The 14,517-nt window shown below is 47.4% G+C and overlaps 1 protein-coding gene across 1 annotated transcript in view; it reads right to left on the bottom strand.

Annotated features, from left to right (window-relative positions):
* Positions 1-7,984: 7,984 nt before the first annotated feature.
* Positions 7,985-14,517, bottom strand: part of CCNI (cyclin I) — a 64,845-nt gene continuing 58,312 nt past the window's right edge. The window contains exons 5-7 of the mRNA XM_061583335.1: positions 12,871-13,011; positions 11,673-11,903; positions 7,985-9,676 (exon numbers count right to left, since the gene is read on the bottom strand). Coding sequence (XP_061439319.1) covers positions 9,218-9,676; positions 11,673-11,903; positions 12,871-13,011 — 831 coding nt within the window. The 3' untranslated portion in view covers positions 7,985-9,217. The remainder of the gene's footprint in view (positions 9,677-11,672; positions 11,904-12,870; positions 13,012-14,517) is intronic.

Genomic DNA, 14,517 nt, shown 5'->3' with positions numbered 1-14,517 from the left:
TCGTGCTGGAACCATGTGGATCCCATTTCATTTGTTTCCTTGTTCAATCGTTGCCATTCACAGTGTTTACAGAAGCATTGACACTGCCAGAACTGGATAAAGTCCTTCTCCAAGGTAGTTGAGAGAGGTTTTATCAAAACGAGAGCATCTGTCTTCCACAGTAAGAGAATGGCCTCTGGTGGTTGGACTGTGAACTGCTTTTCCATTTCATGTCAAAGAAGGGGTGATGTTCAGAGGGCAATTTTAAATGCCTAATATAAGCCACTAAGACACAAGGCCACATCCACACCATAATTTAAAGCACATTTATACCACTGTGACAGTCACGGCTGCCCTAAAAAAATCCTGGGGACAATTCATTACGGGTGCAGGGAGCTGGAGCTGTGTGAGGGGTCTCCTAACCATTCCCAGTACCTTTAACAAACTACAGTTCCCAGGATTCTTTGGGGCGGGGAGCCATATTGGGTAAAGTGATATAAATGTGCTTTAAACATATGGTGTGGATGTGGCCTATGGTTGGTTTCCCCCTCACTGGCAATGCTTACTTTGCAAGAAGTACATGCATAGTTATCAGTGCCTATATTGCTGAGTCGGGAAATGTCTTCAGAGAACCACGTTCCTTTCTGGACAACATTTTTTATGCCAGTGGTGGATGGGTCCAGAGGCAAAAGTGGGTGGAGTAACAAATGTGAATTTTAAAAATGTAAGAGGAGCCTGCTGGATCTGGGGCCCAACTGGTCCAGCATCCTGTTTTCACAGTGGCCAAAGCTGATGCCCAGGGGAAGCCCGCAAGCAGGACCTGAGTGCAAAGAGCGCTCTCCCCTCATGTGTTTTCCAGCAACTGGTATTTGGAAGCATCCCGCCTCTGACTACCTTTCTAAACTGGCCTTGTCCAGAGCTTGGAAAAAGTTACTTTCTTTGAACTACAACTCCCATCAGCCCCAGCCAGCATGGCCACTGGATTGGGCTGATGATGGGAGTTGTAGTTCAAAAATAACTTTTCCAAGCTCTGCTTGTTCCACAGACTTACACACCCTTCACCATCCTCCATCCAGACAAGGAAGAGGCATGATCGGAATTCTAGGACGCATCCCAGCCAGGCAAAAACACTCAAGGGGGAGTGCAAAGCAGGGCTACTGAAGGGTATGATCTGGGGAGATAGAATGCGGTTCCTTGTAGTCTGGGTAGAGGCCTGGAGGGCAACATTTGGCCCCCGGCCCTGAGGTTGCTAAGCCATGACTTGCATATGAGAAGGCTGTCAGGACCCTTCCTGTCAGGATCCCACCTCAGGCACCACCTGCTAGTATCCCGCCTGTGGTCACCGCCTTGTTACGGTCCCACCTCAGGATCCTGCTCTCAAAATGGTTCTGTCACCGGCTCTAGCAAAGATCTCTCAAGATCCCACTGCTAGGCAGCACCACCAGACACTCCCTATAAACCATATTGCCTTGAGACTGTGCCTTAGTCTCCTCCTTGCTTATTGCTACTTTGTGTCTGGGTGCACTTGCAGGCCACAACCCCCCTGTATCTTTGTGCCTATAAAGAATACAGCCCTGGGTTGCTCTGGATACCTGATGATGTTACACTATCTCTTCACCGCTGCCACCATTCATACTGTTTCCCAACCTTGGTATATGCCCTGCCCACCCTTCTGGTCTGTGTAACCCAGTCAAGGATCAGACGTTAGGTAAACCAAGAAATATTTATTTATATACACAGGAATAACAAGATTACTTAAAGATATAGTTTAATAAGCGTATGGTTTCATCAGATGCGTTACTCTTTATGTTTCTAGCTGTCAATAACCTGCCTCACTACCAGCCTAATCCAATCCAACCCACAAAACCAACTTCAACCTCCCTCAGAACTCCCAACAGCACTCTCAATTGTCATCCTCTCATTTACACCTTCAGACACTCAAATGCTCAGCCAATCATAATACATTCTCCAGCCTTCCAGCCCATGTACTCCGCCCTCTCACTCAGTCTACTTACCACATATACTCTAATAAACCCGCACTTACCATATTTACAGTAATATATATATACAGGGACATCACAAAGGCCTCAAGAAAGACCCGCCACCACGGCCAACCTTGCATTAGCCAAGACTATGTTGTGTGGAAGCATGGGTGCCCACAGGTGTGGCAGGGGCTGCTCTTGTCTGCAATCCACCCACCCATCGCTGCATGTTCATGGAAATGGACTGCCTTCAATCCTGACATATGGCGACCCTGTGAATAGGGATTTCATGGTAAGCAGTATTCAGAGGGGGTTTACCATTGCCTCCCTCTGGCTAGGGCCTGCTCCGCTTGCCACAGCTGCACAAGCCAGCCCCTTCCTTGTCCGCAACTGCCAGCTGGGCTCCTTGGGACTCTGCAGCTTGCCCACGGCTGCACAGGTGGCAGGGCACGTCACCCCTGAGCCACTCCCTGTGGGTGATCTTTAGCTGGCCCTTGACACCCAGGAGACATGAGTGGGGATTTGAACTCACAGACTCTGGACTCCCAGCCAGGCTCTCCTCCACACTGTGTTATACCAGCTGTTACTGCATGTGCATATCCCAGGTCCAAAACATCCGCTTCCACATTAGCTGGTGCTGATGAGCCACCCAGGAGGGGAGCCGGGAGCTTTGGCTTTGGCTTTGGCCCAAGGGCTCCTCCTCCTGCAGCCTTTATTGCTACAGGTGGTTCAGGGACAGAACAGTTGCAGTTACTTGTGTCTCCACCTTTCAGGATGCAAAAGCTTCCAAAGCAGCCTGCACAAGTAACAGCAATGCACTTTTTGGGGGAGGGGGGGAAACAACACAGCAAGCAACGTCAGCTTAAGAAAGGCATAAGGATTCTGCCTGCAGACTCAAACAAGAGAAAACTCCTGGTGCTTCCTTCATCTGACTCCCTTCCTTACCTGGGAAGCAGAAGGGGCAGTCCTGCTGGACCAGGCTGTGGTGACTCCGTCTTCAGCTGCCTTTCTCGCCCTCCTTCCCACAAAGCGGTTGCTGTCATGCAAGGACATGGGAAGCTGCCTTTTTCCTGAGCCAGACTATAGGTCCATTTAGCTCAGTACTGTCGACACTGACTAGCAGCAGCTCTCCAGGGTTTTAGGCAGAGTCTTTCCCAGCTCTACCTGGAAATGCTGCTGGGGATTGAACCTGGGACCTTCTGCATGCAAGGCAGATGCTTTGCCCCTGAGTTACAGCTCTTTCTCCAGTGTAACGTTGGTCCAGGTCTGCTAGCATCATCATCATCATTTATTTATATATATCCCGCCCTTTCTCCCAGCAGGAGCCCATTTTCTGTTCACTACTTTTACTGCCCCGTGGAGTTTGCACTCTTGTCCAACGTTTCCGTAATCATCGCTTTTAACAGCAAGGGCGACTAACCTGTGGCCCTCCAGCCAACCCTCATCAGCCTGTCAGTTGTAGTTCAGCAACATCTGGAAGGCCACAGGTTAGCCACAAATGCAGCACTGGCAGTGCTCCAGCCCATAGGAGGCTCTTGGGCATAATGCCAACTCTGTCCCCCCATGCATGTGTGCCTGCCCAGTTTGCTTACCTTCTCCTCCTGGGCCCAATCCACACTATCGACCAGCAGAAGAAGGTAAGTGGAGGCAGCCCACAAAGGCAGCAGCGGGGGGGGGGGAGGCTCTGGGCTTCCTGTTTGGACCTGGACCTTGGCATACGCCTAACAAGGCCAACTCCTAATGTCAGGACATAAAGAGTCCAGCATCCTGTTCCAAGTGGCCAACCGGATGCTTTTGGGAAGTTTGCAAGGCAGGACCAGAGAGCACCACTGCTCTCCCTGCTAGTGATACCCAGCAACTGGCATTCAGAGGCATACCAGCCTCTGACAGCAGAGGGAGAACATACGTAGCTACTGGGAGCCTCATTCTCCATGAAAAGCAAAGCCCTGGCACTAGAGATGTGTACGCTTGGAGCTGGGCTGCACTCCTCCTGTTTGCTTAGTGTACACACACATGGGAGAACACCTTCAAGAGTCCATCTTCGTTCACAGTTCTGGAAGACAGGGTGTCATCCCAGCAAGGCCAGCATAGCACTAGGTGGTTCTTCTGCTTAGAAGAGCTGCATTGTAATAACAGGCCTAGCATCGTTTTCCCCACCAGCACTGCAGCATTATACTATACAACTAGATCTATGGACACATGGGTAGCAAGGATTCCGGTGGATGCTTAAAGCAGGGATAGGGAAACTTGGGCCGGGGGGGGCAGATGTGGCCCTTTAGACTTCTCTTGGCCCTCAGGACTCTTCCTCAGGCTGAGCCTCCTCCATAGGCTGCACCTCTCTAGGCCACACCCTTCAGTGGTCCTTCCTCCTGAGCTGTGCGATGATGCCTCTTGCTTCCTTGTCTGTATTGCAGCTCTCGAGTTGTCTTTGGCTGGGATGTAGCCTGCTGAGCAAAGGGAAGCATCACGTTCATTGCCCCTCCCACTTTTGCATCAGGCCCCACCCAACCCTGACAGGCATCCCTCCTGAAGGTTGCCCACGGCACAACGAAGACCACAGGCTGATAAGATATCCAGTGCCACCCTGTTTAAAAGCATTCATGAGGCCACAGGGCCACACAGGCTGACCCCATTGCCCACGCATCCACTGGCCACATTTGGTTTGGATTCTCCTTCGTACGGAGGTGCTCTTCATGCGCCTGCCCATTCACGTTTGCTGCATGCATTGCAGGTGGTGGGGGGAGGTGGCCAGGTGGCACACTGACCACCTCACTGGAATACCCTATTAAAAACAGAGAGAGCCTTTTAAAAAGAAAATTGTGCTCAGTATTAATTTTGGCTGCACTTGATACTTTTTAAAGGCACACAATGGTGAGGCTTTGGGGGGGCTGTTCCATCCTTGCTTTCAGAAAGGGAGTTTCAGAGTGAGAGGGAGAGAGAATCATATGCAGGTTCACAATCATGAATGGAACGGCCCCTAAAACATGCAATTTTTTTTTTTTAAAAAAACTAAGCTAACACTCTCTCTGTCTTGTCCCCTAGCAGATGACATGCAAAAAACCGTGCACATTTGCAAGGCCTTTAACATACTTCTCCATAAGGTGTGTAGATCAGGTCATGTGGAAAGAGAAGGGAAAGCAAGGCCCTGCATCTCTTGAACCAGAGTACTGATGTACTGAACAATTATGCAGGCCATCCCATTTCAAGCCATGCCCTCTTTCTCGACCTGTCACAAGATGCCAGGAAGTTTGTCTTCCCTCACCCTTAATGCGCAGCAGACTAATGTAAAGCCTGATACCGGGTAGCTGCATTCAGACATTGAGTCAAAGGCTTGTGTAACACCAGTTTAAATGCTTGTTGCAAAACTTTGTGAGGTTACCCACATCCCATATTCATTTCTCAAAACTATTGCAACGGATCTCTTGCTTTTCTTTTTTGCTGCTGTAATGTAAAAGCAGAATTTTAAACACTATTTTCTTGTATTTCTGATAGTTGTTATGTGAGATGCTATGCATGACTGGTTTCCTACAGCTAAATCATTCTATGTATTAACTTCCTTGAGGTGAATTAGAAGATGCAGTGGTCTTGCAGGCCTCAAAAAGTATGGTCGAAATTACACAGACAGCTTTTCCCGAGGTCATTTTGCTGGTGTGCAGTTAGCTTCTTCTGCCCCTTTGCTAGGCCTAGGGGAATTTGAGAAAGAGATAGTAAGGCTGGGATTCTAATTTGAGTTGGTGTCTCCCCCCCCCCCCCAAAAAAAAACAAGGGGCAGTTACACTTGGTAAATTTAATATGGTATACAATCGCGTCAGCTTGTATGCGTAGCATGTGAACTGATCTCCAAGCTAGGACACAGAAACCTAGCCTTGTCATTCCAGACATTGCCATTTGTTCCATCTCGATCCCCTCTTCACTCCCTTCATCTATTCCATTGCAAAGTCAAATTCCGGGCACAGCTGCCTCCCTTTCTAAGTCTCAACTGTTTCTCCTTAACAGTAAGAGATCAGCCACCCTTTGCATTCTTGAGTAGCTGAGTGCATGGCAAAAGAATCCCAGCTCCCAAGATTAAAAATACAAGCATTTCTTTGACGAATCTGACCAAATTCTCTATAAACAATCCTTTGCCAACCTAGTGCCATCCAGCTGTTGACTGGCTGATTGTGTTTGTACCCCATTCTTCAGCCCCAAAAGGCTCCCAGAGTGGCTTATGGCTTACAATCTAAAAAACACAACACACAAGGGGCAAAGGGCAGGGAGGGAAGAGGAAAAAGATAAACTCAGGCACCATGCTTAGATAGTACATCAACAATGGGAGTTGCAGTCCAAAACAGCTGAAGGGCACCAGGTTGGCAAAAGGTGATCTAAACCAGCACTCTCATTTCTATCAGCATGCAGCCAGCCTTCTGGGGGTTCATACGTAGATCACAAAAGCAATTGCCTCTTTCCATCGTTTGTCTCCCACATTTGGTATCCAGAGGCATACCAACTCTTTTATTATTCCTGATATTTGAATGTCACTGTTAGGGCCTTTTTCCAGCTTTAAACAAATGCCGCTTCTCAACTCACAAAGATTCTGTTTCATGAATAGCTAGTGATTGTAAATTAAAAAATAATTCTCTGCAAGTTTGTCAATTCTAAACTAGTGGCTTTCACTCAATCTTCTGATCATTTAGGGGGGCAGTGGGGGATGAGCAGTTTGTAAATGATCTGATATATCCAAACTTGAAAATACAAAGTTGAAATAGCATTGTTTCTGCCTACTCTACTATTGATTATGCTAGGTTTTACCTTTGTCTTTCCCTCACTCGCTTTTTAAATTGATTTCTCAACCTGAAATAATCTGGAAGATGAGTGGGGCCATAGGAGGGGGCTAGAGGCTACCCTTCCAGCACCAGGAGGACCTTGGGGTGCACACCTGCAGTCTCTAAGTGTCCTCCTGTTCTTGTGTCCATTAACTTCAATGGGTCTACTGAGTAGGAATTAGTTGAATATGACCCTTATGCGGCAGTCCTCTGCCCGTTCAGCTGCGAGTAAACCCCACTGAAGTCAATGACTTACTTTGTCATTGACTTACTTGCTGACTTTTAAGTAGGCATATATAGGGTTATGCTGTAAAAGAGGCCACATAACACCTGCTGAATTGACACATATCACCAAAGGATTTAGGCTCTGAAACATTTCACATTCAAAACTGTAACATCTCTGTGAACTAGGAATTAAGCAGGTTCAGGTTTTTTTCACCAGGCTGGGATCTGAAAGCTTCATGGGGGAAGAAATGAGCCACAGCTCAGTGATAGAGTGTTTAAGGTTCCACGGTCAATCTGTGGCATCTCCAGCTAAAGCGTGTCAGTGCTTCTTATTATTTTATGCCGGGAGTAGGAAACTGTTTGCAGTCTGAAGGCCACATTCACTTCTCGGCAACGTGCCAGGGGCCGTATGTCAGTGGTAGGCCGGGTCAGAGGCAAAAGTGGGTGCAACAACAAATGTAAATTTCACCTCTGTACAGTAGGCGACTTTCTACATGCAAACACCCCTCTGTCCTCCCATTCAGAAAAAACTGGATACATATCAGAGTTCAAAGACACATTCCACCCAGGCAAACACACTCAAGGCGGACGCAAAGCAGGGTCAATGATGGGTGTGGCCTGAGATTCCCCACCCTTTCTATATCATAAATGATTATGCTGATGAGGTAAACAAATCTGGAAATATCTCTATCTGCATCCATGATGAGCCTCTGGTAAACGATGGGGTCATCTAACCCACTGACCAGTTCGTTTTAAGGCACATTCATCTGCTCGTAACTGGTAGTAAATGAAAGAACAAGAAATAATAGGAAACCTTGGATGAGAGGATAAAGGGCATTGTGGAGTGGGAGTACTTCCTTAATTGGCGGCCTTGGCAAACAAGGAGGACAGGAGTTGAATTGCAAAAAGTGCAGGGCTGCCGCATGGGGGAGCTCCTTCATTCCATTCAATCTCCCTTTTGCCCAGTGCTCTAAAATAAATACAAGACTCACAAGCTGATGGACAACATGTTTTTTTTATTGCTACCGGTAGGCTTTTCTCAGTATGACCGCTGAATGCAATACCTTCCAAGAGGCTGTGAAGAGAGCTTTAAAATCAAGGAGCTGCTATTCCAAGAAGCAGAGAGTTGTAACGCGGAAGTACAAGCTCTTTAAAGGCCTCCTTTGCCCCTCCGTCAAGGTTAAAAAGTTACACGAACATAAGAGTTGGAGGAGGGGAGTGTGGGAGACATCTGTGCTGATCATTTACAAATTAAAGTGAAAACTCACTATTACAAAACTGCCCCGGGAACACGGTAGTGTCAACATCAGCTAAGTTTTTTTCTTTAATTACATTTTGCATTTGATGCACATTTCTTTAAAGCATGTGTGTTTCTGTGTGCTTGTGTAAAAAGCACATTAAACAAAATGTTTGCTTTGGTCAATCTAACAGCAGTCGCAAACTTTGCTTCCACTTTTGTATAAAATTAAAAATGCTCATTCTTTTGCCTGCAGATTAAACTATCCAAAGAAAACACAACTGTCCTCACGCATCTTCAGGGCTCTATTTGCAAAGCAATAGGCTTTATTTTGTTTTGTTTTTTGATGGACAGTTCACAAGCATCCTTTTCTCTTTTTCATTTTCAACCCCCTAATTTTAAATGCAGATCTAATTTTAGAAATCACATTTAAAACACCAAAGTGCTAAATGATTTAAAAAAAAACAAGAGACGGATGAGGAGGAGTTCCTGTCTTGTTTGCAAAGGAAATAAAAAGGAACGTTACCCAAGTAAAAGTGCAAAAATACAGGAAGTCACACACAAGACATCCGAAAAGCTAAGAAGGAAGAATTAGAGAAGAGGGAGTTCTCAGAAGGAGAGAGAATGTAGCTAGAACTCTGGAAAGGATTTTGCACACTCAAGTGTGAACTCTCCAACACAGCAGATGGAGTTACAACACACAACAGCAGATTAAAACAGTGGAACAGACAACGCTAGAAAGAAACATTTTTTGCTACTTTTTTTGTTCGGTTTTTGGGTCTTTTTTAAAAGGTTTTTTATGCTTTTTTTGTTTTTTAAAATACTTAAATCATAGTTGAACTATAATTAGCCGCACAAGGAAAGGAGAGGGGTGGGAACCTTTTAAAAGGATTAACTTAGCTCCCTTCCACTTAGCCCTGCAAGGTACAGCCTTCACTCTGTCAGCCAAAGAGGCCAATTGTTGCCCGTGTTGCCTGCACATGACGTAGCAACTACATGACAGAAACAGGCTGCAAGGGAGGGCAGGGGGACACGTTTCCTCCTTGCCGTGACACATCAGCGCTGCAGGCGGAGGGAGGCTTGCCCTCCAGGACCACCCCCTCCGGAGCGTTCTCCTCGTTGTAGAGCCGCTTGATCCCGTCGTAGAAGTCGTCCACCTCCATCTCTTCCACTTTGCGCTTGGCCGTCGCTTGTTTGCACCTGCCGGGAGCTGCCCGTCGCTGGGAGAGCACAGTGGATCTTCTGGTTGGCCCTTCTGGCTTGCTGTTGTCCTTGGAGTCTGGGCCTGGGACAAGGGAGGGCTGTAATCGGAAAGCTCCCGCATGACAGGTCACCAGGTTGTGCTTGAGGGGACTGTAGAGGTACACGGAATTGGGTGGCAGAGAAGGCTGCAGAGGGGAAAGGTGCTGTGCCACAAGCTCCCGGCAGTGGATCAGCTGGGAGCTGTCCATCTGGATTCGGGGGGGGGAAAGAAGCAGAGACGAGAGCATGGTGAAGGAGTTGCCACTTGCCAACTCACATCGGGGGAACGAGCCACTGCCGTGCTGCCATTGCAGAATTGGGCCAGCCAACACGCCAATAGCTTTATTACCAACAAACCACAAATGTGTGACGTAGGAGGGCTGTGTTCACACATAACATTCAACGCCCGTATAATCTGTGCTCCTGCACGCACATATAGAGGAGCTCTGCACTTGTGCAGGTATTCACATGTAAGGTTCAACAAGTGCACAGCCCGTGCATTCAACCGCCGAGCTATACGGATCAACAAAGGTACGCTCTTTCCCATATGCGGAGACAGCTTGTACATGGGTTCAGCGTAACCTGTGAACAAAGCTCAATTCAGCCTGTATTAAGCACCAACACTTCCAGTGAGAGGATGAAGGAGAGAAAAAATGTTGTTGCTTAACAGAGGCAGAATCTATATCACACGTTTGTTTTTCAGAAGGGATGGGAAGGCCTGTGGCCCATCAGATGTTTATTTATTTATTTTATTGGTGTTGTGCCTTTCCTTCCAGAAGGAGCCCAGGACACAAGCAATAAAACACTCAAAACATATTTAAAACAAAATTATCCTTAAAACATTTTTTAAAAAAATCTTTTAAAAACATCTTAAAAACAATTCCAATACAGGTGCAGAATGGGATAACATCTGTTACAACTCCAACTCTCATCAGCTTCAGCCAGCATGGCCAATGATCAACAATTATGGGAGTTGGACTCTGATAACGTCAGGAGGGCTGCAGGTTTCCTATCCCTTGATTTAAGACATTTAGTATTCAGCCCTTCAGGTTTAAGAGAAAACTCCCAGGACGAGCTCAAAATTATAGCTCAAACAATGGAAAATGCAAGCACATAACCAGACATAGGAAGCAAAGGAACAGCAGCAGTCAATAAAGGAAGGATAAAAAAAGATGAAAAGTCCTGGCCAAATGGAAAATCCCTGTGGTTGGTGCCAGAAAAACAAAAAGATTCAGCATTAGGCAAGAGAAGTACACTGGGTGGAGCAGTCACCACAGAAAAGGCCCTTTCCCCAGTCACACTGCCAGCCTCACCTCAGAGATGAGGGCCCTAGAGAAAACAACCTTCTAGTGGGAACAGGCGATCCCAAAAATCTGCAATCCCAAAAATCAGCAATATGAACATTTCATGCAGCCTTTTCCCAACCTGATGCTCCCCAGATGTTTCAGGCTACAACTCTTATAAGCCCCAGTCGGCATGGCTCCTTGTTGGCCTGGGCTGATGGGCGCTATCGTTCAAAACATCTGCAGGGCATCAGGCTGATGTAATGTTTAGCACCTGCATCTGAAAGGGTGATGGGGAGGCAACAAGGTAGGGAGGATGGTGAGGTCTTTGACGGAGACAGAGTAGGAGGGGACTTGGGCCAGGTCTAGGTGTTTTTGGGATTCAGTCACACTACAGTCAGAAAGAGCTAAGCCCACAAAGAGTCCCATTCTCTCTCTCACTGGCAGGCCAAGAGAGTGCCCCTCATCCCCAGGGCTCCCTAACAACAACACACACTTCCCAGTTTGTGCTAAATTCAAGATGGTGCCTCCAATGAAAGGTGCCTCTAATTAGAGGATGATGTCTCTAAATATTAGACAGGCATCATCTCTGTTATTTTTTCGGCACCTACAAGAACACCTTCCTCTTTCAACAAGCCTTTTAAGTAGAGACCTTATCCCAGTCTGTGTCTGCGTTAGAACTGCTTTTTAATGCTTTTAAATCTTTTTTAAAACAATGTTTTTAAAAATGTTTTGTTTTAACGTATTTTAAAGCCTGTTTTATGATGTTTTGGAGTGTTTTTGTTTGCCGCCTTGGGCTCCTACTGGGAGGAAGGGCAGGATACAAACCTAATAAACAAATAATAAATAAATATAAGGCTTTCTCATTCTCAACCAAGCCTCCAGTAGCCTTAGGCGGTTCAATGTACCACAGCAGCCCTACCTGTGCCTTCTGGAGCAGTTCGATGATGAGGGCCAGCCAATCAGGGATAAGCTTCTCCACTTCCAGGCTGACAATGGCCAACGCCAGCATGGAGCCCTTGAACTGGAGGAGCTGGTAGGAAGTCAGGCAGTGGAGCAGCTGCTTGGTGAGCAGAGCCATGTGCTGGGACGGGTTCTTCTTAGGTAAGGTGGTCAGCAACTGAGGCCTGGTTGACAAGGCGACTGCATGGAACTGCACGGGGGAGAGCAACAGACCTACGTTGGCTTTATTATTGTTATTATGTGCCTCCAAGTTGACTGTGACTTATTGCGACCCCATGAATCAGCGACCTCCAAGAGCATCTGTCATGAACCACCCTGTTCAGATCTTAAGTTCAGGTCTGTGGCTTCCTTTATGGAATCAATCCATCTCTTGTTTGGTCTTCCTCTTTTTCTACTCCCTTCTGTTTTTCCCAGCATTATTATCTTTTCTAATGAATCATGTCTTCTCATTGTGTCCAAAGTATGATAACCTCAGTTGTTTTGGGAATGTGATGCCAGTTCTCTGCTACAGATTACTAGTCCCTTCACTCACTCTCTCTCACACCCACCCACCCACTCCTATAAATTCTCAAGGCTCCTTGCTTGGATACAAGCGACAGTTAAAGGAGCACACAGGAAGCTGCCTTGTATCGAATCAGACCATTGGTCCATCCAGCTCCATACTGTCTGCACTGACTGGCAGCAGCTCTCCAGGGTTCCTGGCAAGAGTCTCTCAGCCCTCCCTGGAGATTCTGGGCTATGGGCTGAAGGCACGAGGCCAGTTCCCTGCTGAAGCTAAGCAGGGTCAGGTCTGGTCAGTGCCTGGATGGGAGACCGCCTGGGAACCATATGTAAGCCGCCTTGGATTTCATGAAAAGAAAGGTGGGGTATAAATGTAATAAATAAATCTGGGACCTTCTGCATGCAAGGCAGATGCTCTGTCTCTGAGCTAAGGCCCTCCCAAAGAGTCTGAAGTACAATCTCCTGGCTTGGCTGTAGGGTTACCCCTTCTCCAGTCTTGGTGCTCAGCACCGTGGATGGAGTTGTCCCATTCCTCTCCTGCCCCCCCTACCCCTCTCCCTCCTCCAGCCACCTGAGTACATCCCCATTTTTTCCTCCCTCCCTCGCCTGCTCCAGCAAAGAACCACACAAGAATGGTTTTCGATGGGTGGATTTACAATGTGAAGGAAATCCAGTGGCGTGGCCATGTGAAGATCCCAGTTCAGTTTATCCAGAATGATCTTCTCCATTCTGCGAATTTCAGCTGGAGAACAGCCGCAAAAGCTGTCTCTGGCCAACACTTTCAGCACTGGAATCCTCTGTAAAAGCCAAGACAGAAAAAACAAGTAGAGGCAAGAAAACAAGGAGCCCTTAAAAGCACATTACCGCAGGAGTAGGACCCTCCATGGCACAAGGACCCTTCGTGGCGCAGAGTGGTAAGCGGCAGTAACGCAGCTGAAGCTCTGCTCACGGCCAGAGTTCGATTCCAATGGAAGGAGGAAGTTGAATCTCCGGTAAAAGGGGCCGAGGTCCACTCAGCCTTCCATCCATCCGTGGTTGGTAAAATGAGTACCCGGCATATGCTGGGGGGTAAAGAAAGGCCGGGGAAGGAACTGGCAATCCCACCCCATATATACAGTCTGCCTTGTAAACGTTGCAAGACGTCACCCTAAGAGTCGGAAACGACTCGCACTACAAGTGCGGGGACACCTTTACCTTTTACTGCAGGGGTAGCCAACATGGTGCCCTCCAGATGTTGCTGGACTCCAACTCTCATCAGCCCCAGGCAGCAGGGCCAACAGCCAGGGATGATGGGAGCTGTAAACCACCCAGAGAGCTTCGGCTATGGGGCAGTATTTAAGTACAATAAATAAATAAAATAAATGAATAAACTGGAGTCCAACAACAACTAGACAGCACCACACTGGCTACACTTGTCCTAGGGACCTGAGACATCGATGTCCTCTGTAGACTCGCACCAACAGTTCCCCCAGCCCGGGGTTTTACTCCTTTGTATTTATTCTCATGAGCCTCGGGCAGTAAGGCTCTTTTGGCATCCTGCTAGAAGGAAATAGATCCTGGTTCCTCACAATCACAAGCCTGTCCTGTCTTACATAGGAGCAAAACTCAGCCCTAGCGGTGGCCGTGAAAGTTGGATGCGCTAAAGGCTTCTATTTGGCCCTTGAGACTGCACTACTCATCAGCAGCCTGAAGAAAAGCTGGTTGTTAAATTGTTACTATTCCCAGCAAATTTCAATTCTTCCTTTTTCATCAGGAAGACGAGAAAAGAGCAAATGCGCAATGTGAGAGAGGTGATTGTTATACAGGGTAGCAAAAGGGAAACATCTAAAATCTTGAAGGTAATCAAGAATACATGGTGTATGTGCATGTGTGCACAGATTACACATCACTGTGGCAAAAAAAAAACCCCTCTTGCCTTGACTCCTCCATTCTCCTCTTCCACTGTCTCCCCTCAGTCCCCTTGCCTCTCTACACAGCAGTCATGCTTTGACATTCACCTCTCCATGCCTCCCTGCACCGGCGCCCTGCCGACTCCCAGATCCTGCAAACGCTCCTCATCCTTACATTCAAAGCCTGCTCCCCCCATCTCTCTGCTCTTATATCCCAATAAATCTCTACTCACAACCTTTGGTTCCACCACCTTCTGCTTGCCAAAGGTCTCTTCCTCTTTTAAAAGCTGCTCTTGCTATTTGTCACTTCCTTCTGCCTGGAATTGCATCCCCTTAAAAAAACACCTGTCTGGTGCCTCCTCTCTTACTTACACTAACCTTGCACCAAAAACTACCATTTCCACAAGGCCTTTC

This window comes from Rhineura floridana, chromosome 9, assembly GCF_030035675.1.
Source record: "Rhineura floridana isolate rRhiFlo1 chromosome 9, rRhiFlo1.hap2, whole genome shotgun sequence".
NCBI classification, from domain to species: Eukaryota; Metazoa; Chordata; class Lepidosauria; order Squamata; family Rhineuridae; genus Rhineura; species Rhineura floridana.
The sequence above is the reverse complement of the archived record's forward strand: the minus strand, read 5'-3'. Positions and strand labels throughout refer to the sequence as shown.